The sequence below is a fragment of the Lepisma saccharinum genome, chromosome 30, assembly GCF_977018435.1.
Source record: "Lepisma saccharinum chromosome 30, izLepSacc3.1, whole genome shotgun sequence".
NCBI classification, from domain to species: domain Eukaryota; kingdom Metazoa; phylum Arthropoda; class Insecta; order Zygentoma; family Lepismatidae; genus Lepisma; species Lepisma saccharinum.
In genome coordinates, this window is record NC_139258.1 from 32,268,894 (window position 1) to 32,294,752 (window position 25,859).

Sequence of the window (25,859 nt, forward strand, 5' to 3'; positions counted from 1 at the left end):
GACTTGCGACAGTCATCGTCCAATGTAACAACGAACTTCCACTTTTCACCTGACAGGTGCCGCTCATAAAGCTTTCGACAGTTGGTGCGACGTCGCTTTTCCAAACCCAAATCGTGGTGAATGATGGTTGCACTGTCTTCAGTGATGTTTGTAGCCTGTTCGCGTTACTTTTCTGTGTGACTGGGTTCTCCCTGGTGACCAGCACCCTGACTTCCCGAATTGTAGCTTGTGTGCTGCTAGTGGTAGGCTGGGGGTTGGCCTGTTTTGCCCCACAAGAATCATCCCACGCCTCACCTTACCTGCTCCTTTCAACACCCGTGATATGCCATTTTTGGACACAGTGAATCCACGCTCCTTGCACAGTTTTTTAATGCAATGCCACTACAACTGTAGTTTATGTCGGAAAGTGCAGTTATGTAACCCTCCCAATATGCACTGATTTTTCGGCGGCATTCTTCCTGATACACACTGATCACACCTGTCACGCACAGTCAATGGTACATCATGCACAGTCAACGGTCCAAGGTGCCCACACGACTGGTAGCTTCGTTTTTTTCCCGCTTGGTGGTACTGCACAACCATAGATCGGAAACAACCTCTGTACATGTGGCAGTTGTATATAGTGACTAAAGGTTAATTTTCATTCAATTATAATAAACCTCAAGTGTTTAATATAAATATAAAACTATACAGATCTATATAAGAAACTTCACAAATATGAACCTCTTATAGTTGAAAAAATTGTTATGCTAAATATTTACTCATAACAAATGCATATATATATATTCACATTTTGCATCTATTTTTAGCACTATTGAAATGTACAAAAAAGTAACTATTTACAGTTCCTCAAAATAACTGGTGCTTCCAGTTACATTAAGTAATACATATTAAGTAAAAACTCTTATCAAATATGACAACATTAATACTGGTTATATTTATAATGCATTATGAAAGGTTCCAGGAAGTTATTGTATGTTAATAACAGTGAAACAAACTAGAAACTACACAGCTAATTTCATGGATATGTCTATTAAAAATAATGCACAATTCTTTAGAGACACATGCAAATATTATAAGTAAGCAATACCTTAAATTATGCTTGTGAAAGTGAACGGTAATAGACCTTCAAAGATGTATCAATAAATTCTCTTTTCATAGTACATAATTTACACCATAAAACAATGTATTTTTTAAGTAAATTTTAGTGTACAATCTTATCACATATTTCTTTGCAATATTTCAGCTTTTAAAACATTGATATGTATTATAAATATCTTGACTGTTGTTATGAGGGGAAGTAAGTAAATAGGTCACAAACAGATGTGAGATAGGTGAAAATAGTAGTTCTAAAAGTGTCATTAGGTGGCAGCACAATCCAGTTTCATGATATTCTGGTAGCGCTCACTAGATATCAGACATACGCAGGTTAAAAATGTCAATCGTACTCTAGGAGTATACGTGGAGCAGATGATTCGAGCTGACAGGCGAGTGACGAAAGGCATAGTAGCAACTGCAATAGGTTGTCCTCATGGTTTAGCCTACAGCAAAATGCATGATCGTTTGAGTTTCCGAAAAGTGTGCACACAGTGGCGACAAACGCTTTGCGGGTGATGAAGATGTTGAACGTGAGGTGCGCCTGTGTCTGGGACAGCAACCCAAAGACTTTGATGAAGCAGGTTTCGGGGGACTGATAAAACGATGGGATATGTATCAATGTTGGTGGAGATTATGTTGAAAAATAAAAATTGTGTTCAAGTCAATATCTCAATTAGTATGATTTTAATAAATGTTTCTTACCTACTTATTGACTTAGCTATGTATGTGATTAAAAGAAGAGCAGAGGACATCGAACCTATCAACAGCAAAACAGGTACTTTTCGCATCTGTGGAAGGAAGGCCTCCTACTGTACGTATAAGAAATAGGAACATTCACCAGGCATTACAAGTAAAGGCACTCAGGACATTTTTCACAACTTCAATTCAGAGAGTAAATATCAAAGGTGGATGAGATGAAAATAAAGTAGCCAGGGGCAAGTTGCAATCATTTTGCCAATGTGGACAATTCATTAATAAATGGGATATTATAGTAATATTCATGACATGCAGTAAAAACTATTGCTTATATGTTAAAAGATAAGAGTTCATCACTGCAAAAGTATGAGTTTTAACTACAATCTGCATTCTAGATTTTTTTTAAAAAAACTGATAAATTATGGTAATTGGAGATTAACATGTTTTGTATTCAATATATTTGTTGGCTGAGTAAAGTTTTAAGTTCACTTTATGTACAAATAGGCTTATCGGAACAGGGCCTACAGTTTAAAGTGGGATCCGAACCACTAGGTATCCAGGATCACTTTATCACAAGGTGACGACATCACCACTTCTCCACCAGGGAGGCCTGTAGACAATATAGAACTGCCTTTGACATACCATTGAATTTTAACCATGTTTCTCCCCTGAACATGGGGAAAAAAAATATGAATTTCACAGCAGCCTTTGCAATTCATGTTAATTGTGTACAGTGTTCACTCTCGTTCAGTTGTACAGTGTTCAATCTCGTTCAGTTGTACAGTGAAATACACAAATTTTACCAATCAAATTGCCAGTGTGGCAGTTGACAACCTGTCCACCAGCATCAATGCAATTATTTTCCTTAAAACTGTGTAGGGTGTAGAAACATAAATAGTGGTGGACAATTTGCATGGTAATATTTATGTATCCTAATGTACTTTACACATGCTTGTTGGAAAATAATTACTGAAACAAAAAGAACTCTCTTCGACACTTTCTCACTTCTTGATTCACATTCACACACATGCATACTTCGTTTCATTTATCAGCACTATGCTAGACAGCTACATAATACACAAAGTCCAATGAGAAATTTCAACCATTGCACTGCGTGATTTGAATGTGAAGCACTTCGCAGAGGATGCAACTCCCATACAATGTCAGAGTCATCAGGAACTTGACCTGTATGTGAATAATTATGCGTTGTATCGAAATCACATTTAGTCAAGGTTTTAGAGTCTGTTCCGTATGGATCAAAGAAGTCTCCAAGGTCAGGTTGCCACTTAAAACACTGTGGGAATCCTTTTGGAGGAGGAGGAAAATCTTTCTGGTCTCCGACTTTGAATATCACAGCCATTCCTATTTCAACATGGAAGCTGATATGACAGTGGAACAGCCAATAGCCTGAAATATAATGCATATGTTATGAGATTGTATTGAAAGCATAAATACAAGGGATATTGAAATGAAAATCTTAAAAAGTTCGATAAAAATTATATGACAGACTGTATACAGGTCAAATTTACATCAGGTATCAACTGTTATTTACAAAACGACCTCAAGGGTACAACGCTGATCAACTGAGCTTTACAATCCAATTTTCGTCATTTTTAAAAATTGCACCTCCTTCACACACACACAAGTAAAGAGCAGTGGTTTTTTTTGGCCTCTCAAAGCCTACAACTTATAAAAATGCTCTGGCAAATGAAAATTCAATACCTCTATGCATGATTACCATGATGAAGACTTATTAGGGGATGATATAAATACAATTAAGAATAATGCTAAAATATTTTTCAAAGCAGCTAAAGAGAGAGGTTCTGGAAGTTAGCAAAGATAAAACTAAATATATGCTTACAGGCCGAAACCAAGTGTTGGATAATAATCAAAATCTATTTATTGATAACATCTCGTTTGAACCAGTTTCCAATTTCAAGTACTTAGGAATAATACTAACAAATGAAAATTATATTAAAGAGGAAATTAAAAGCAGGCTTAATTCAGGAAATGCATGTTACTTCTCTCTTCATAAACTTTTGTCTTCTCGTTTAATATCTAAGAAACTAAAAGTTAAAATATACAAACAGTAATTTTGCCTGTATTATTATATGGATGTGAAACTTGGTCCCTTACACTGAAAGAGGAACATAAATTGAGAGTATTTGAAAATAAGATCCTTAGGAAAATATTTGGATCTAAAAAAGATGAGGAGACAGGTGAGTGGAGAAAGTTACATAATTTATATTCATGTCCAGATATTATTAGAATGATTAAATCAAGAAGACTTAGGTGGGCAGGCCATGTGGCATGAATGGGAGAGGAAAGAGGAGTGTACAGGATTCTTGTTGGAAAACCTGATGGTAAGAGACCTGTAGGAAGGCCAAGACGAAGATGAAGGGGTAACGTTGAGATGGACCTAAAGGAATGGAAAAGAGTATATAGATCTTGCTCAGGATAGAGACAGATGGAAGGCCTGTGTTGCTGCAGCCATGAACCTTCAGGTTTAAGAAGGCTAGAGAGTTAGTTTATGATTACGATGCCAGCAAGTTTATGAATGGAGGAAGAAGTATGACAATGGATTGAGTACGCAGGCAGATGGGTGGAAAGACCTTCGCAATGGGTCATAAGTGACTGTGCGTGCAACCCAAAGATTCTTCTTCTTAAGGTATACAGGCATTAACTCAAGACTTAAAAATATATGTGGATCAGCAACGAATATTTACTAAAATGCAGCAAACTTGTACAACTCTACATGCACTACTAGAAAAACAAACGAAAACAAATTAAAGTTTTCATTTGACTCTCCCTCGTACATTGTACATTTTGTTAGTTCAGTAACATGATGTCTAAACTCTGTAGTTCCCATTGGGAGCCAAGGCATGCCAACCTGCTTTCTGGTGGGTGATGCATGGTTTAACACATTTGGTCTTATTTGCCAGTGTCCTGTGGGTCAATACCGAAATTTTAGAGCTCCCACCAAATATCGAACCTAGGACCGCTTTCACCAGAGTTGAGAGTGCTAGCCATTTACATATGCTCAAGCCCTAACATAGTGTCTAGTGAGTGGTAATTCCAGTGATTATTGATACTGTGAATTCGATCAGAATTGTGCACAGATTTTATTCTTGAATATGAAAATTCATAACCAGTATTTGAACTAGGCGGAACTATAGAAAAATAATGCCTTCCTACTTCAAGTAAGTTCTCACGAGAAACAGGAGTATATTACAAGATAAATTAACATAATAAGTGAAATTAAATATTGTGTTCTTTCTTTGATTGTCAGTCATGAACCAACAACAGATATTACAGAAGATATTATAATTTAACTGTGTCTTGCTGAAACCTAAGTGTTTAACACTGTCGCCTTGTAATCAAGGGGTCCCAGGTTCGATCATCAGTGGAGGCACAATGCACAATTGGATATCTGTGTGGAAACTAGGGTGCTCAGTGTAGAATGGGTCTTCAGAAAGAAAAAATACCTGGATTTGAAGCGTTGAATCTTACAATCGTGTATCCACCATCGGGAACCGTGACTGTATCTTTCAATGGAGCGCCAACTAATTTACGTGGAATGAATCCTCTTTTATCCAAATCCATAACCTCTTCCAGTGTGGTGTTTCTGCCCAATCGATCCATGGCAACTACTCTGAATGCATGTCCGTGAAGATGGAATGGATGATTCGCATCATAAGTCACTCCTAAAATGATTGTGAAGATGAAACGGAAGGTTTAATGTTATATTAATTCACTCTTTAATGTAAATAAATTGAAGAAATAGTATCGGTGTGATTGAATTAGAAAAACAGTTACAGTCTGCAAAAATTAAGTACGATAAACCCCTCAATTCAGCAATCTTCTAACAATATTCATTGTTAATTAATTCTTGAAGTTTTCCTGATGGCAAATGATGAAGAGGTTTTCTCGAGATATCAACTAGGTGATTTCCAGATAGGCTTCCAAGCTTTTGAGAGCTAACATCAGTTTCATCTTCAGGGATAGAAGTGACTTCAATCTCAAGAAAACCTCTTCATCAAAATTTCCATTATTCTTCTGTAAAGTATAATTGTGATGCTTTGAAACAAATTACTGTAATTCCATTCTCTTGAAAATATTTCAAATATTACATTGGGTGCATGTATATTGCCTACTGACACAACACTCAAAATACTGAAAATGGAAATCTTTCAGTTTAGAGATGAGAATGAAACAGGTGTTTGAAAATCAAGGCAAAAATGATGATTTAGGCACTTGGAATCTGAGACAAGACTGAGACCGAGGCAATCTCTTATTACATGTGACTTTGCCAATTTAAATCTCGTCAGAAAATCAGCCCGAATATAGACACATTGTGTGTTTGTAGAAATAAGCATATTAAGGAAATAACAGTATTTAGACACTAGTAGAAATCACTTACCTTTGTCAATAAGAATTATCTCCACTTCAGAATTAAGTGGAACTTCTAGGACGTGGGTACATTCACAGAACTTCTTATCACAATTTGTGACTGTAGTCTCATTGCAAAACGAATCAGGACGAATATCATATGGTTGTGATAATGGTGGAAATGATGGTAGTTTCATTGATATATAATTTATTTGAGGAGTGTATAATTTTTCCTTCACTGCAAAGAATAGAGACCATAATTTTTAACAGTTACTCTATATCTTACATGCTTCTTCTTTTGGCTGTTAATCATGCATATTACAATTCATTTGTCACAAACAAGGTTCACAAACAAATTGAAAAAAATACAATTGATATATCAGGAATGAAAGTGTAAATGAATATTTAGATTGCAAACTAAAGAATCTATATGTATATTCAAAACTAGGAACAATAGAAATCAGAAAGTAAATAGAAATGAAAGTAATGTATGCAATGAATTGAAAAAAAATAACCGAGAAAGAAGTGAAAAATAAAATATATATCCCAACACAATTATATATTAAATCCCAATATTAGAATAAGTTATCTAAGAAAAAGGAAAGTAAGTAGATAGAGAAAAAGAAATTTAATATAACAATATAATTGCTCTTATTATTGATTTTTATTTGCTAACTGAATACAAAATTATTTATTAAGTCCAAGATATAATTGTATATATATTGTTTAAGTGTATTACTAATGTATCTCCTATAAAAGAATGGAAGTTTATAGAATTGAAATATCAAGAATAAAGAAAAGTTATACCACAGATAGAGCCAGGCCCGTACCCAGGGGAGGGGCCATGCCCCCCCCCCCCCTCGAGCCAAGAAGTTTTAAAAAGTGAACCTATAAAAAGTTACGAAAATAACATCGACGATTTTTCAAACTTGTAAAATTTCAATTTTGTCCTTTCATAAATGAATGTGTTTGTTGTGTTGCGTCGCAGTCTCCAGAAGTCTGTAGTCTGTGATATTGGGTACTTTTAGTTTTATAACCATTCATGCAGGGCTACCAGCAATGGTGGCGATTGGAGAGGTATGGGGGCATTTCCCCCCCTCCCCCAGTATTTCCACTTTTGCTTTTGCATTATGGCCTGTTAATGCTAAGCCTTGTCTACCCAGACCTGATGGAGGCACATAGTGGTTCGGATCCCACTTTAAATTGTAGATCAAGTCCCAATTAGTCTATCTGTGCATAAAAGTGGACCTATAACAAAATTTAAACTCAAACATGTCTACTAAGAGAAAGTAAATTGTCCTTGCACCCCAGCTTTGGCACATCAATTGCCGCTACAGGCTACCAGGTGAAAATGTCTCTTTTTTTTGGTTATCCATAGCCATACGAAGGATCGTAGCGGGCTATTTGTTATCTCACATTTAGAACTATTATAATAATAATTGCTAATGAGTATAATTTGATTTATAAATATATTATTTTCTAAACACATAATTATCATGGTTGTTCAATGGTTCTGGTATAAGAAAATAAAGGAAATTTGAAAACATTTTTAATTTGCGAAACACAGAACTATCAGAACACACACACATGGATCTGCCCCCCCCCCCCCCCCTCAAAACAATCCTGGGCACGGGCCTGGATAGAACATTTTACTTGTTCTAATCAGAATTGATAGAAAATATAATACAAGGAACTCCTTCTAACCTTGTTGAAATCCATAGAGAGAAGATCTGTGAAACACTGGATTGTCAATTCCATAAAAGTCATAAGCCAAGTAAAAGCGATAATCGGGGTTCAGCCTAGGCATGTAATCTGCAGTGTTTGTGGTGTTCAAGTCGCTCATTAATATGGTGGTGTTGGAGTCCTTTCCTTCGTTCAGTGAATTCACTTGCTGCAGATAGAGAGAATTTTGTTGTTATTGATGTTATATTTGCTCAAACCCACATTTTTTATACATTCTTCTCAGAGTTTGACTTTTAGCAAAGAGAGACATATATGGTATCCCCTCAAAACAACCAGTTTGCCTTATTTATACTTTCACACACACACACATCATTATAAGGGGTCCCAGGTGAAGACACATAGTGGTTCGGATCTTACTATAAACTGTAGGTCCAGTCCCAGTTAGCCTATCTGTGCATAAAGTGGACTTAAAACAACAACAACTCAACATACATCATTATTTGATGTTTTCCATTTGATGTATGCAGAGGCATTAGCATCTTCTTGTGACTAACAGTTTTTGACATTACAGCCATATTTAGAAATTTAGATCCACTTAGTTTTCAATATTATAATAATATTAATAATAATAAATTCTTTATTTCCGTAGACCCATATCCATAGATGTGGAAAAAGTCATACAATACTAAATATTACAAATGGAGTAGGATTACAATGAAAAGAACAAAATGCAAACACAAAAATACAAATAAATCATATGGGTTAAACATAAACAGTTATAAGTGTCACATACTAAACTTGTAAAAGTTAAAGTTAAATCCAAATATAGGAGACATACAATATCAAAAGAATTTAAATGCAGTTTAACTATTGAAATTCATTGAGATTATATAGAGGTATATCTGTTAAATACTGTTTAATTGCTTTCAATTTCTTGTAGTTTCTGTAATTTGTTTTATGTGTGTGGGAAGTTTGTTATGGTATTTTATTCCTGCAACATGTGATTTGTCTGAGAGAACAAGTCTGTGTGCTTGCATGTGGAAGTTTTCTATTTGACGTGTGTTGTGCTGATGGACGGTCGAATTCTTATCTAATTTACGGTGTTTTAGTACATATTCAATTACTTTGTAAATATATAGGGAATATATGGTCATAATTTTATTTTCTCTAAATAATTCTCTACATGAGTTTTTAATTGGTATTGTGAACATATACCGTAGAGTAAGCAATCTTTGAGTGTATTGCTGGCTGCTCCTCCCCATGCTATTATGCAATATTCTAGGTATGGATATACAAGTCCATAGTATAAAATAAATATAAAGAGGTTCTCTCGGGATATCAGCCAGGTGATTTCCACACAGGCTTCCGAGCTTTCGAGAGCTAACGTCACTCATCTTCAGGGATTGATGTGCAGAGAAAGGTTAGGGTATGGTTATATGTGTTTGATGTGGGAGGGGTCTCTACGAAGTCCGCGCTCCCAGTCGACTATCGCTAACCAGGCTTGGTCCAGTTCTAGTCCTGCGTCCCTGTCCCTACGTGGACATCGTAGAGACGGCACCTGATTGGCCTGCCACCTGCACCGTACCCCTCCCACATCAAACACATATAACCATACCCTAACCTTTCTCTGCACTTCAATCCCTGAAGATAAGAGTGACATTAGCTCTCAAAAGCTCGGAAGCCTATCCAGAAATCACCTGGCTGATTGCCCGAGAGAACTTCTTCATCATTCGCCGCCAGGAAAGCTTCAAGAATTACAATAAAAATAAATATTTTGCTCAGATTTATGCTTTCAAGCGTATCTGTTTGAATTTATGATCCCTACAAAATATTCTGTGATCTGTGAACACATCTAAAATAACAATTCGCTTAAAATTGATGCTATATACATGGGGGTGTAGAATTAAATCACCAACAATCAATCTACTATCACTCACTCTGATTACCAAATTTACAGAATTTGTTCCCACAAGTCCTTTTACTGGGTTAGGAACACACAAACACTTTCGAATTACGGCATTTTGAAAATTAAATGTTATTGAAAAAAACATTTTTCTTCCATTTTTTTAGTCCAGAGCCATAAAAAAAATTGTTTGACCTTAACAGCATTCAAAAGAAACAAGAAAATGTAACAATCACACAGCTGACTTCAACTTTGCCTCAGTCATTTCAGTTAGTTTGTTATCATACAAAGAGTGTCTGAACCTATCCTAGCTGCCACAGAGATTTTTAATAACAAATTCTGATTCTATGCATGTACATTGGGATGCACAAGTATTACTCTGCAAATTGTCCATGGTTATCGTAATTATTTTTTCTCTTGCAACCTATGTGTTTTTAAGAACTGGGTTTTTACGTATGCTGGCAGAGGTTGTCTTCAGCTTGTATGATATTTTGTTTCAGTTCTTAAAGCTCTCATTAGGTAAAACAAAGAAAATAAAAATGGTAATGAACAATTTGCTTGGAAATACTTATGCATCCCACTCTATGTACAGGCAGACTCCGTTATCACTTCAATTTTTTTAGAGTTTTTCTTCTGCTTCTTAAAAATTGTGTTTTTTGTTTTTTTTATTTAAATGCACCCCGTGAAACTTTAAAAACAAGAAATTACCTTTCCTCCTCTTTCAGTTGCAAAGTAATCAACCGATTCTAGGGAATCTGTATTAGTAGTCGCTCCTTTGTAATGCAGGACTGCGAGTTGATAAGCTTTAGTAAATCTTTCATCGCAATCCATCAGCCCCCTAAATTTGATCCAGTAGTCTTGTACTTCTGCTGTGGCATTCAGAACAAAATCAAATCTCTCTCCAGCATATATAACCAAAGAATCAGCTGTAAAGAAACATTAAGGTATTTTGTAATATACGTATATACTATATTCATTACCGAAATATAATCAGAAAGGCTGGAAATTGGATCAAAGCGAGTGCAACAATTAATGAAAAGATATGTATATTTATATATAGTTACTATTGTATCTGTGATGAAACCCTTTCAATTTTTTCACGCAAACAACAAATTTAGGACATTTATGGCAATATCTAGGTTCCAATTATTATTTAAAAAGTTTGAGTTTGTCTCTAAGTCTACTTTATACACAGAAAGGCAAATCAGAACTGGACCTACAGTTTACAGTGGAATCCAAACTGTTATGTGTTTCAACCAGGTATTGATTACAATGTGATGATGATATCACTATGCCATCAGGGAGACCCCTTAACCTAAAATAGAATCTGAATAATCTGAGATTCTTGGATTCTATAACAATGCAATTGGGTCATATATATATATCATCATACTGATATGTATAGTAATGAGGTAAAAGAAAGTTAGAAGAAGATAACTATTTTCACTCAGGCTTTCCTGTTACATAGTCACGAATGTAGACATTGCAAGAAATAATAGTCTGAATGCAGGGGAGGAGGTTATGTGTAGGTCTGAGCCGATATCATTTTAAACTGAAACTGATACTCTTACCGATTCCCACTAATACCGATACTTGAAAATTGCAATAAATAAAATTTGTTCAAAATATTGATCAATATTGGTGTGTAAATATTCTTCTCCAATTATATGTATCAATTTACAAAGAAATTTGCTTTAGAATGTTAAAATAGATATTATGTAATCACAAAATGTGTTTTTTTTTTCAAAATTTATGCAAAATAGAAAGAAAGTTTGAATTTTGCATAATTTCCAGGATAATTAGACTCCATGTAAGTGTCGCACAGTATTTTTGCGGACCATGTGAAAGCCCAAAATGTTGGAAATGTATCGGCTGGTATCGGTACACTGCTGATGTATCGGTATCGGCCCAGCCTTAGTTATGTCACATTCTCTCAAAGGGTGACAATAGTGGATTTTGATTCAGCATGCACAAATTCTGCAGAAATTGAGAAGAAACTTTGAGTGTGCCACAATCCCACATTCAGTCTAACACCAGACTAATAAGAAAATGCTCACCTACCTTCAATAGGGTCAAAATTGAACCCATCACTACTGATTAACAGCATGGTATGATTATCAATGGAAACTTCTATTGGACAATTCAAGAAACCACTGTTGATTAATCTAAATCTGTAGCGTAAACCCTGAAAAGGAAATTACTAAATTATTATTTCATTGCACTGAGTTCCCTCATTATAATATTTCCTTGTAGCAATACAACATCGTGATAGTTACATATACACTTCTTACACAAATATATAACAATGTTTGTAGTTGTCCAGTATCTTTTGCGAAAAATTACTTTATTCACCTATCGATTCCGGTGACTCACAGAAGGCCGTTGATTGGCATTCAATAAATTTTATAATTATAAAAGTACAAGTGTAATTAAGAATGACAAGTTTTGTCCATTGTCCTGTTGTAAGATTTCAGGCTGGTTTACTAGATGTCACTTGTGTTATATATTAATATTCTTTGGTTACTTTCTTTACAATTGGTTTCCACAGTTGGTGCACCTGTTCTTGGTCTGTATTTAGTGTTGGGATGTTGCAAGGGATTTCATGTGTTTCTTTTATGTGAAGTCTTGACATTGTTGATGTTCTGTTCCAATGCCTTCATGGTTTCATGTGTTGTGAATGCCTTCTTTAAAGTGCCCATTTATTTGTTCCTGGATGGTTTCTACCTGTAGGCATGGGCATCCGGAAAGGAAAGGGGGGGGGGGGGCAATGAAAGTCAACCAAAAATTATATATTTTTGACATACAATTTCATTTCAGTCACAACAATATGTATTAATTATTGTATGAATATGATAAATTCAAATTTAAGCAATGTTTTTGAGGGAACAATACTATTATTGGGGAAAATGTGCCTTGTTTGCCCACCCTGGAAAAAAATACCTTCCTTGCTCCTCCCTGGAAAAAATCCTGCGGACGTCCATGCCTGTAGGTATGATATTGGCGAAGCGTGACATTTTTACGTAGTCATCACAAGACTTGTCAAACATCAGGGTTGATCTTTCAAATCTGGAAGGGGAGATAATATTTCTCCTCGGTAAACTCCAAAATTATTCCAAGCTTTCGATAGCTAACGTCACTCTCACTTCTAGCCTGAAGATGAGAGTGACGTTAGCTCTCGAAAGCTTGGAATCTTCTCCACAATTCACCTGGTCGATAACCCGAGAGAATCTTTTCATCAAAGGAGAAAATAATTTCAGTAAAAATATTGTTTGAAAGCATTGCAAAAAGTGCACAAATCCATACAGTACATTTCAGTTGTCATCAAATATTAGAAAAAAAGTCAATTATTGGCTCCCTGTACTGTTTAACTGTGTTAACTAAGCGTGATTTATAACTCCACCTGGGTTGTGAAAAGAATGGGATGGTTTTCTTGTAAGTTCTTGTGTAGCAAAGTGGATATGAATACATGGTATTTTATTCATTCATTCTATACTTGAGCGTAGCAATGCTCAACTAATGCCTTCGGGTACTCGTCTTCTTTTGCAAATCCGCTAAATGCCCCGACGTAACTGCGTACCCATCATAAGTTTGAGCAATAATAAATGTATCCTCCAGTTTCTACTTATTGACAATTTTTACATGAACAAATAACCTGTCAGATATACAATCGGCACTCACATCAGTAAACAATAAACCCTCCTCCTTATGCACAGATCTCAAGACAGTTGACAATTGAGACCTACTGTTAACATTAGATGGTTCGTCTAACATGATTGAAAGAAAGTCTGATTTTTCAGTTTATTTAAAGAAACATTCACTCACAACATCACTCATTATGTGTATTAGATCATTGCATTGTATGCTTTACAATGATGGAAAGAGCACTCGGAAAATTTTTAATCCTCATGACGTCAGAGAAACCCTACCGTAAACATGGGAGCTGAAAAATAGAGGCCGTTTATGACCGGACCTTCAAGTGGTCGTTGGGTGTCTTCCGAGCAGGTAGAGAGATTCGCACATTTTCTGCGATGAGCTGGGCCGGCAAACACCATTGCCTTCAATAGGAAACGTAGCACAAGTGTTGGCCACGGGGAATAGTACTGGGCTCTCATTCAGATGCGCTAAACTTAGCGAATCCCTTGCATATTTTTAGCCGTTTCATGGTGTTGCTTGGCTTATTTCGTACAAATATGAGAATATTCTGACTTATTTTTTACTTCTCTAAAATATTTAAAATGCAGTATTTTTATTATTTTGCATCACCGCATCTGCTTGCCTCTGGATATTGATATTCATTTTCTTCACAAAAAAAAAAAATGTCTTCCAAATCTTTGTTCTATTAAAAAATAATTGAAGTACTCAAATATAGAGAAATGTTGCGTGTAATTATCTATCAAACATCATATATAAACTGCTAAATATTTTATAATAAGGAAAAGATTTGCAAATGGACACCTACCTGCTCGACAGTGAACTTTGCAGGGGGAACATGTGTAACGTTTCCATCTTCAGTTTCAAAAGGCTGGAACATTCCCCTTCCATTGACCAAGATTGTGTCTGGCTTGTTGTTGCCTCTTGAGTGATGATGGGCCACAAACTTGTCTGTTCCTGTCATATGCGACCAATCCATTACCAGTATCACATGTTCTGGCAGATCAAAGTCGTAGAGATTTGCATGAGGATCCTGTGACTTTGGTACTCTTATTATGAGGGGACCAGATGCTCCGTCCGAAATTTGGAATCCTGTAGAAAGTAACAATTGAAATTTGGATTGAAAAGAAATTAGGACAAATTTAAAAACTGAACCTTGTCCTTGCCTGAATTAAGTATGCATTCATAACTTGATATTTTTCCATACGGGAGTCTCTAAGCAAGCATCACAATGTGTAAATAAAACTAACACCCTACTTCTAACGGAACCAAAAGGAAGGGTGCAAATAACCAGACTAACTAACTAACTAACTCTCTAGCCTTCTTAAACATGAAGGTTCATGGCTGCAGCAACACAGGCCTTCCATCTTTCCCTATCTTGAGCAAGATCTATATACTCTTTTCCATCCCTACCGATTTCCTTTAGGTCCATCTCAACGTTGTCCCCCCATCTTCGTCTTGGCCTTCCTACAGGTCTCTTACCATCAGGTTTCCCAACAAGAATCCTGTAAACTCCTCTTTCCTCTCCCATTCGTGCCACATGGCCTGCCCACCTAAGTCTTCTTTATTTAATTATTCTAATAATATCTGGACATGAATACAAATTATGTAGTTCTAAATTATGTAACCTTCTCCACTCACCTGTCTCCTCATCCCCTTTAGGTCCAAAGATTTTCCTAAGGATCTTATTTTCAAATACTCTCAATTTATGTTCCTCTTTCAATGTAAGGGACCAAGTTTCACATCCATATAATACTACAGGCAAAATTACTGTTTTGTATATTTTAACTTTTAGTTTCTTAGATATTAAACGAGAAGACAAAAGTTTATGAAGAGAGAAGTAACATGCATTTCCTGAATTAAGCCTACTTTTTATTTCCTCTTTAATATAATTTTCATTTGTTAATATTACTCCTAAGTATTTGAATTTGGAAACTGTTTCAAACGAGTTGTTATTAATAATTAGATTTTGATTATTACCTAACACTTGGTTTCGGCCTGTATCCATATATTTAGTTTTCTCTTTGTTAACTTCCAAACCTACCTCTTTAGCAGTTTTGAAAAATATTTTTGCATTATTCTTAATTGTATTCACATCATCCCCCAGTAAGTCTACATCATCTGCATATGCTAACAACTGAGTCACACCCCATTTAATTTTAGTCCTTCTTTAGTTTTTTTTACCTTCCTAACAGCATATTCTAAGGCAAAATTAAAGAGCAATGGAGATAATGCATCTCCTTGTTTTAACCCATCATGAATTGTAAATTTGTCAGACATATTAATACCCACACGAATTTTACTTTCTGTTTCACTGGTGCATATTTTTATCATACTAACAAGCTTCTTAGGTATTCCAAACTCTACTAATATATTATATAATTTATCTCTTTTGACCGAATCATATGCTTTTTTGAAATCAATGAATAGCTGATGGACATTTTGATTATATTCCCACTTTTTTTCAAGTGTCTGTCTGATGTGAAAAATTTGATCTGTAGTTGATCTGTTACGTTTAAATCCACATTGATAATCACCTATAATTTCATTAGCATATGGGGTTAGTCTAGTTAAAAGAATGTTAGATAATATTTTATATGTTGTTGAGAGTAGAGAAATTCCACGGTAATTATTGCAGTTCATTTTATCACCTTTCTTAAACACAGGAACAATTATGGATTCTTTCCACTGTTGAGGGAATTCTTCTTTATTCCATATTAAACAAATTAATGTATGAATTTGACATATTAATGAATTTCCACCATATTTAATTAACTCAGCTGGTATTAAATCAATGCCAGGTGCTTTGTTATTCTTTAGCCTTTTAATAGCATCTTTAACTTCAGTCAAGTTAGGTTCTGGAACTAAAGGTTCTGCTGTGTGGACTTCATTTACTTCTGATTTATCTCCTACATGGACATTTAAAAGGTCATTAAAGTAGTTCTTCCATCTATTTAGAATATCGCTTGGGTCAGCTAGAAAATCACCGTCTTTATCTTTTATAAAGTTTACTTTAGGTTGCCACCCCTTTCTAAACTCATATACACCTTTATATAAATCTCTGATATTTTTATTTTTGCTGTTTGTTTCAATTTCGTTAATTTTGCTTTTCAAGTAATCTCTTTTTTTACTTCTAAACCAGAGCGGGGAATTATCTGTTACAAATGCCACGTTGCACTATTTTCAACTTTTCATGTTGCTTAAATTTTAGTCAAGGAAATTATGTTAAAATATATATGTAGGGAGCTCAGAATATTTCTCTGAATGTAAGTGACAATGGTCTATATTAGGCTGCAGTGTTAATTGGAATCATCCATTGTCACAATAACTAACTCACTCTCTAGCCTTCTTAAACCCAAAGGTTTATGGCTGCAGCAACACAAGCCTTCCATCTGTCCTTATCCTGGGTAAGATCAATTTAATCTTTTCCATCCCTACTGATTTCTTTAAGGTCCATCTCAACGTTATCCCTCCATCTTCGTCTTGGCCTTCCTACAGGTCTCTTACCATCAGGTTTCCCAACAAGAGCTTTTAACTATGATTATGCTAACACTACGTTTCAAGAAAGAAGCTCTTCTTTTGACTAAAGGTGAACAAATATATTTTCGCCGGCTGTGGGGATCGAGCCTACGACAGATCTGTGATTTTGCTACTAATCCAGTTTGTTAACCAACAGCTACTACATGGTGCTGTCCCCCACCTCAAACATGAATTGTTTTCTAATTTGTGTTCTACTGTTTCTATTTTCTGAAGAGAGAGGACCATATTTACTTGAACTCTACACTAGGTGATTTATATAGAATTTTGGGCCATTGCTATGAAGGCTGCTTTTTTTTATTTTCCTCAGTTTCCAATTTGTTTTTTGTGTAGTACTGTTGTATTGTTCCACTCAATTATATGTGATTCATTCCATCCATATTCGGCTATTTTTTGCTTATTGTTTACCTTTGCATGTGAGCTTCCTGTGTACATCTATACTATTCTGTAGAGAGCATCATGATTCTCCTGTGGCACATGAGATGTTGTAGAGTCTACATATATGCAGTTTTTGCTAGCTTGTATACAGTTTTCTGGTTTTGCATTTGATTGTATGCCTGTATTCTTATTGCTCATGTCCTAAGTTGAAATTCTGAACCAATTCTGCTTATATTTTGTGATAACCCAGGAGGGTATCGTATGATTACCTCCCTGGTATATACATGGTATGCATAGGATTGACACAAAAGGCATAGTATCATACCACACCTTCCTGGGTAAGTGACCAAACATGGTCCCTCTCCTCAGAAAATAGAAATAGTAGTGTAATTGGAGCAAAAGTTAGTGCAGAATTCCGAAGGGGCACTGTGGTATGGTTGGCACACTGGATTTGTAGTAAAAGCACAGGTGTGTTGTAGATTCGATCCCCCACAGCTGGTAAATAGACATTTGTTCACTTGAAGACGATAGAAGATGTGCTCTTAACATAGTGTTAGAATAAGTTTAGTTTAAAGCACTAGACAGTGGAACCAATTAGCATTGCATGCCAGCTCAGTTGTCTGTAGATGGGCCTGTTCAAAGATGAGTAATGTATTTGTTTACTGCTGTTTGCAATTTCTTGTTGCTGACCTCTGTGATGGAGTGATTAACACAACCCACTACAATGCCATGGGTCCCAGGTTCAAATGCAGGCCTGGCTTCCTTCATCACTCATCCTCATCAAAAGTGACAGAAATGAGAAACTATAAATAAACAAAAAATGTTCATAAACCTGTTGCAAATAACTTTGAAATAATGTGCATACCTGAATGGGAGTGCCAGAAATGTGTTCCTGGAGTATCTGCTATGTAATGATACCGAAAAGATGAAAGAGGCAGTATGGGGCATTGCGTCACATATGGTACACCATCCATATATGGTGTCCCCCTCTGGTGATGTCCATGCCAGTGAATGGTTGTAGTTGATTCTGGCATTTGATTATGGATATCAACAACAATTCGATCACCATGGCAAACCTGAAATTAAACATAAAAATATATTACTCATATATGCCTATATTTATGAATTTTCCGTCAATCAGATGCTTTAGAGATATGTTGTCTCAATATTTTAACTTGTTATTTTTTATATTTCTGACTTATGTATTGAATGTATATTATTATAAGCCTCTTATAGGTTGCTAACTTACTCTGTAAAATAGTTAAATGCATAGTGTTGTATAAAGGTGTATATCTGTTTACAACACTTAAAATACATTTAAATTTAATTTCAATTCAACAAAGTTCGGTAAAAAGAGAGACATTATATAAATTGTATATTGAACTATGCAAATACAATTATGATAAATCATAATAATAAATAAAAATAGCTTTAGTAGTCCAGTCGGTTGGGCACCTGAAATATCTGGGTTCGATCTCAGGTAAGAATTTTTCAACGTTCCTGCATAAAGGTATTCTGGGGCTCACCCAGCTTCTAATGTGCATGGTGTTAATCACATTGCCTCCATGTTCGTTCATGATAGTGCAATGCACAGAGGAAAGTTTTACCTTCTTTCAAAATAACTATTAACAGTGGTTTTCCTATCCCCTGGGCATTGCACCATGCCACAAAGACACATGAAGGTGATATGATCAGCACCATGCTCCGGCTGCTGTATCCCCCCAGAGTTATCTACAGATAAAAGCTGAGTGATCTTCAGAACTAGAGAGACATTGTGCGGGCAAAATCTCAGCTGAGATAACTTATCTCAAGAATCGAACCCGATTTTCTGTTAATCAGTACCCTAAAGAAAAGTATCTCAATCTTTTTACTTACTTGTAAACTTGGACCCGGCATTTGTCTGTTGATTGTCACCAGAGGTCTCTGGAATCCATCAGCCGGGACACAGTCTGGGCGGTTGCAGTCAGTCTCGTTGAAAGGACAGTTGTAGCAAGCTTTGCTCAGTATGTAATACCACTCCACGTGGAATCTGTAGTGGCATGTGTAGGCTGGTTCATCTTCAGTGCATGGTCTTTCGCAGGGATGTTTAACATCTGTAAGAAATTGGGAAAGTGGATCAGTTTTCCCTACACAAACACACACACTTTAATTCACATTATCGTGATTGTGATATATGCCCCTAAATTGGCATATCTTTCATTTAACCCATATAATCACTAGTCCCAAACCTATTAAATACTGCACCAAGGGCGCCCGCAGAGGAGGGCACTTGGCCCATTCCCCTGATGGAAGGACTTCATACAATTCAAATTGTAGCTTGAAAACATGGACAAGGGGTGCATGGCCGTAGGCAGGAAAAATTTTCGGGGGGGGTTCATTCATAATTATTCCCAGGGCTTCGCCAGAAATTTTATTAATAGAAATAATAATTGTACAATAATAATTAAAATTTCATAATAATAAAACAATTTTATTCCATAATAATAATACTAATAATTATTATTATTATATTATTGTTATATCCTTGAGGGGGCTTACTCAATCCAGCAGATGAGTGAATATCCAGCATAAGTTTCTTTTTCTTTTTTTTTACGTTTCATACAGTGTGTACTGAAATGCACAATTATTTTACTTCGTTATTAAACTTTAGATACCTTCAAGAAAAAACTTTAAAAGCTAGATGGAAATTTTAGTCATAAAGTTTTTGTTGTTTGACTTTAAAATTAAATCTTTGGGATTTTGAAAAGTGTGGAACCAGTTATTCTCTTTAAAAGCTTAGCCTGGTGCATGGATTGTAACCTCAATCGCGAACGTAATGCGCTACGAATCTGGAGGTACTAGGTTTGAACTGCTATCAAGGGGGGTTTATTTTCGACTTTATCAGACGGGGAATTTAAAAGCTGCAAAGGGAATTTTGGGACAATCATAAGGGAATCTTCAGTCTATATTCCTTGTGACGCGGGAGCAACACTGGAAAGAGGACAGCAGAAGTGATAATGGAGGGGTCGCGTGTTGGCTACGATTCTGAGAATAAATGCTGTTTCACTCAACTTTCAGAATTCCAAATGTATGAAAATTCTAGCTCGATTGTTTCAACATTGTCTCCTTGTATTTTTGTGATGCTTCGAAAAAAAATTGAAAATTTGTTACAGATTTTGGTTTCTGAACATCCATGAATTCAACATGTCAGAAGTTTCGGGGGGGGGGTTTGAACCCTAGAAACCCCCCTCTAAATACGGCCATGAAGGGGTGTCGTGAAAGACAGCAGATTATGTGCCTATGCAAATTATCCTAGTGATGGCGATGCTTTATGAGCATTTTCATAACTGGAGAAGGCCTCCTCGATGGCGCAGTGGTAGCGTTGTCGCCTTGTAACCAAGGGGTCCCGGGTTCAATACCCGGTGGAGGCGCATAGTGGTTCGGATCCCACTTCAAACTGTAGGTCCAGTCCCGATTAGCCTTACTTGTGGACTTAAAACACCAAATCAATCAATCATAACTGGAGAGAGCATCGGCCCAGATTTCCCAAACTTTAAGCACTGCTGCCTGCTGTGAGAAGAAAATCCTTGTGCTGCACAGGGCCGGATTAAGGTGGCTGCTATTGATGCTGCAGTATTAGGCCCATTCCTGAAATAGGCCCAGATGAAAACGGACGAGAATTTTCCGAAAGCTGAACATTTTTTTTTTGCTATATTAACCTGAAAATACATCTTGGAATGAAATTTGGAGCCCCAATTTCGGACGCCTAGACACAGCGTTACTTATACGCCTATTATTATTCTTTGCGCTGTGACGTAACTATAACGTCGTTGTGTTTATTGTTCACCGAATATTTCAAGCAGCAGGCCCAATTTCGTCTTAATCCGGCCCTGGTGCTGCATATGGCCCATATTGGTCGCAAATGACAGATTAATATGTCATAAATCGTCAGATGTCTAATTAATGACCCTTCGATAATTTCTCAGATATTTTTTTTCTCACCCTAAGGCTGGATTCCGAAAATAATAATAATAAAGCTGACTTCCGCCAGTTATTAATTTGTATAATTAAGAACGTAACATGAACACTTTATGCAAGGACAGTTTACTTTCTCTTGGTAGACAAGGCTATAGTGCGACGGCAAAAGTGGCAAAAAGTGGGGGGGCAAACGCCCCCTAATCGCCGCCACTGTCTACGGCACATCACTGACCATGCCCATGATCGTGGACACACACACACGACATTGTATGGAAGTAATAAATGACGTCAAAACAGGAAAACAAATTAAGTGAACAAGCCGATGACGTAAACTCTTGTCGGTGGTCGTAGTTCCAGCAATCGCGCATGGATGGCGCTAGTAGTAAGAATTTACTAACATCAAAACCTCGTCCCGAAGCAATTTATGCATAAGAAAAATAACGGATCTCAAGAGCTCTGTGTTTTCCTGGACGACAGTGACCTCCCACCCCGAATTGTTTGTTTTAAGTCCACTTCATGCATAGATAGGCTAATCGGGACTGAACATACAGTTTAAAGTGGCATCACAACCACTGTGCAAGTGCCTCCACCGAGTATCGAACCTGGGACCCCTTGATTACAAGGCGACGACGTTACCATTACGCCATTTTTTTTTTAAAAAAAAAGCCTAAATGACAAGTCTTCCCCACACCTCAAAGTCAAACTCGTATAAATAAATCTCAATTCTCGTTTTGAACACAACACATCCATGTCTAAATCAGGATTCGAACCCGGAACCCCACCTCCCGAAGTTAGTGATCCACAATTCACTTATCTCTGCTTTCAATTTTGTATTCAATAGTGCAAAGGTTCCCATCATTCCAAGACTGTGCATAGAGAAATAAGGAGTAATTGGGAAAAAACTATTTCAAAGTTCATGTTTCAAGGTACCACTGTCAAACTAGCTATTTTACATTATTGCATTAGACATATGAAACCTTCAAAATACAAATATTAAGATTAGAATCAACACATTAACTGAAACGAAAGTTAATACGTACATTGGTCAGCACATGCGAATGCAGTAAGCAGCACCAAAGTTGATAGTATTGTGCATCGTGATGTTCCATCCATTGTTCACCTCCCCTCAAAAGCAGCTTTCTTCAATTTTTGTATCTGAAATAAAAATAAAAAAATACTAATTCACTGCGGATGAAAGGAAAAACACGTTCAAATAATATTTGAGATAATGTCAACAGTAAAAGAAATGATGAGAGAATATATTAGGTCAGTCAAAAAGTAAATGCAATGTTTTTCTTTTCTTCCGTAGGTTGGCTGTACAGCTTTCTGCGCTCGCAAGCCGATAGATAGTATCGTTGTCTTCACCTGTGGCAGGTTACAGCGTCATCACTTCAGTTCGCTCTGCAGTGTTGCCAAGTAAACATGGCTGCGCCACTGTCCGTGTGCACCACAGAAGAACAGCGTTCTGTAATCCGTTTTTTGTGGTCTGAAGGTGTACCAGGAGCTGAAATCCATAGAAGACTTTCAGCACAATACGATGACAATGTTTTACCGCTGCGAAGTGTTTACCAGTGGATTGAAAAGTTCAAAAGCAGCCGAACAAGTTTGAAGGACGAGGAAAGAGCAGGTCGTCCAGCCACATCCACTACTGATGACAACATTGAGCAAGTCCGTGAGCTGGTTCTGAATAACCGACGAGTGACTGTTGATGAAGTGACAAACCATAGCAATGCACGTTAGTCATGGTTCTGCATATGAAATTATCCATAACAGGCTCAACTTTCATAAAGTCTGTGCGAGATGAGTCCCTAAAGAACTCACTGACGAGAACAAGCGAAATCGTGTGAGAATCTGTCAGCAATTATTGGACAGACATGCTAACGAAGGTGAAGCCTTTTTGAAACGAATCATCACTGGAGATGAAACATGGATCCATCACTTCGAACCTGAGAGCAAACGCCAGAGCATGAAATGGAAACACCCTGAATCTCCAGTGAAAAAAAAAGTCAAGCGTCAACACTCTGCAAGAAAAGTGATGCTCACACTTTTTTGGGACTCAGAAGGGGTAATTATGGAACATTATGTGGAAAAGGGGACAACAATAAACAGTGAACGATACAGTGATATGCTTTCGAACAAGTTGAAGCCTGCAATTCGAAGCAAACGACGAGGTCGATTGTCGGAAGACATTCTTTTGTTGCATGACAACGCGCGTCCCCATACCGCCGCCAGTACCGCCCAAACTCTTCAGAATCTGGGCTTCGAGGTGTTAGAGCATCCTGCATACAGTCCCGATCTCGCCCCGTCGGATTACCATCTGTTCGGTCCACTTAAAGATGCTTTAAGAGGCCGTCGATTCGACACAGATCAACAGGTGAAGGAAGCGGTGCATACGTGGCTTGTTGCTCAACCGAAAACCTTTTTTTTCTCAGGGTATCGGAAAGCTTGTGGAACGTTGGACCAAGTGTATTGAAGTGCAGGGGGACTATGTTGGAAAATGATATCATTGTAAGTTTTCTATTGTTGCTGTGAAAAATAAAAAATAAATGATTGGGTTTACTTTTTGACTGACCTAATATATTGATTAATGTGGTCTATTTTACTTCGCTTTTCTGCCACTTTCGGCTAATCGGGTGCATCGTAAATCCAGTTTTTTAATAAACTGAACCATTAGAATTGCATTAATTTACGGTTAACTATGTAACATGAGTTAATACTTTAAAGACGACCATTGCCATTTCTTAACTTAACTTTAGTTACATGGCAATGGAAAGCGACAGTCATTTTTTTAGTGTCAAAAGAATAATGCTACTTTGATGTTTGAAGAAGACCGCAAACGTGCAAATTAGAAGAAAACAATTCAATAGCCTCTCACACAACGTTTAGTGAACGGCGAAAGACAAGGATGCCAAGGACGTATCGCGACAGAAAGTAATACAAATAACATTTCATGTTATTACTTTGTTTACTTCCATGTGAAAGTGTCCGTCAAGAGAAATTAGAATAGCTAATTTGGATTCTAAAAAATGACAGTGCAGTTCGAACTCAATGACTGTACTGAATCGAAAACTGGAAAGAGGCATGACTGTCACCGTCGCTGACCTACTGTCCGACCGCGAAGACGAGACTAATCTCTGTCCGCTGCAAACTGAAGACAATAAAAACAAATGCACGTGCCTTCCGAGAAATCCTATTGGTTGTGGAACCTTATATTACGAGCTGTGCGGGTCAGGACTCGAACCCGGAACCTTCGGTGACTAGATGTTGAGTCGGTTACTCAACGCGTTGGCCCACCGAACCTGCTAAAACGTAGTTTGATATGTCTTCTAATTTATTGTGTATTTGTCTTGTGACCAAAGTTTTTGAATGGAATGGTATCTTTCAAGCTTTCATAAGAGCCGCAGTGGTGTAGTTCGATTCCCGGGATGTGTGAACTAAGGTCGGAATTTTTCCGCCATGGTCCCCGCATAAAGCGGCTCTGGTGCTCACCCAGTCTCAAATCAATGTGTACCTAGTACCTTCATAAGAACATATCTTCGTAACGGGTTAATAATTTCCAAGCGGAGAACAAATCGGTTGAAAAGAGAAAAGCTTTATAGGTGCGTCATCACATGAAAAATTAATTGGTGCCTCCCTAAAATACCTTGAAATTTTTAAATGATAAAAAAGGCGTGAGGACATCTTGTTCGATAGGACTTGTAATTCCAATCACTTTTGGTCCAGGGTTTGATCCCAAGTTGGAGACAAAGAAGTAGTATCGGAATCTGATCCCGCTGAATCATTGTCACGCAGCTAAAATCAACTTCTAGGACCTTGGCTCTAAGAGAAGAGTTATAGAATAGCACTTATGCATAAATACACTACTATAGCAAATTACTGTAGGATACCTTTTCTTCTTGATTGTTATTGTTATTGATTTGCTTTATTTTACTTCGCTTCTTGTGCCACTTTTGGCTAATTTGCGAAGATAGGGATGAGTGACGATATGATGAAATTAATGAATGGACACTCACAAACATCCATGCCTTGGCCGGCATTTTCTTCTTGAGTATTTCATGTTACTTGTGGTGCCTCGTTCGTAATGTGCCGGCCCCCGTGGCGGAGTGGTTAGCACATCGCGCTACGACGCCAGGGGTCCTGGGTTCGAATCCTGGCCTGGGCATGGATGTTTGTGAGTATCCATTCGTTAATTTCATCATATCATCACTCATCCTCATCTTCGCAAATTAGCCAAAAGTGGCACAAGAAGCGAAGCAATATAAAGCAAATCAATCGTTCGTAATGTGAACATTGAATTTTAATATTATTTTATACATACTCTTAGTCCTTCAAATAATGGTAACCTTTCTTTCCTACCTCAGTAAACGTGTATTCAAACTCATAAGATATGCACTTTGAAACTTTTGAACATAGCTCTTAGAGTTTATACTTACTATTATTAATAACAAAAGGTTAATTTTATGAAAAACACACACAGGTATGTGTTTCTATGTATGTATAACAACTCCATGACATAAGTGCAATTTCAGAGCCAAGTCCTGCTTATCGGTTTTCTAGACCAGAGTCA

At 36.8% G+C, this 25,859-nt stretch overlaps 1 protein-coding gene across 2 annotated transcripts in view; it reads right to left on the reverse strand.

The window, feature by feature from the left end:
- Window positions 1-692: 692 nt before the first annotated feature.
- Window positions 693-25,859, reverse strand: part of LOC145982052 (multicopper oxidase 3-like) — a 115,685-nt gene continuing 90,518 nt past the window's right edge. For both annotated transcript variants that reach the window (XM_083115636.1, XM_083115635.1), the window contains 10 exons: window positions 22,333-22,447; window positions 19,211-19,428; window positions 18,201-18,411; window positions 14,229-14,512; window positions 11,831-11,954; window positions 10,478-10,695; window positions 7,888-8,074; window positions 6,215-6,421; window positions 5,280-5,498; window positions 693-3,201 (listed from right to left, as the gene is read on the reverse strand). In XM_083115636.1, the coding sequence (XP_082971762.1) occupies window positions 2,849-3,201; window positions 5,280-5,498; window positions 6,215-6,421; window positions 7,888-8,074; window positions 10,478-10,695; window positions 11,831-11,954; window positions 14,229-14,512; window positions 18,201-18,411; window positions 19,211-19,428; window positions 22,333-22,405 (2,094 nt within the window). In that variant the 5' untranslated portion in view covers window positions 22,406-22,447 and the 3' untranslated portion in view covers window positions 693-2,848. The remainder of the gene's footprint in view (window positions 3,202-5,279; window positions 5,499-6,214; window positions 6,422-7,887; window positions 8,075-10,477; window positions 10,696-11,830; window positions 11,955-14,228; window positions 14,513-18,200; window positions 18,412-19,210; window positions 19,429-22,332; window positions 22,448-25,859) is intronic.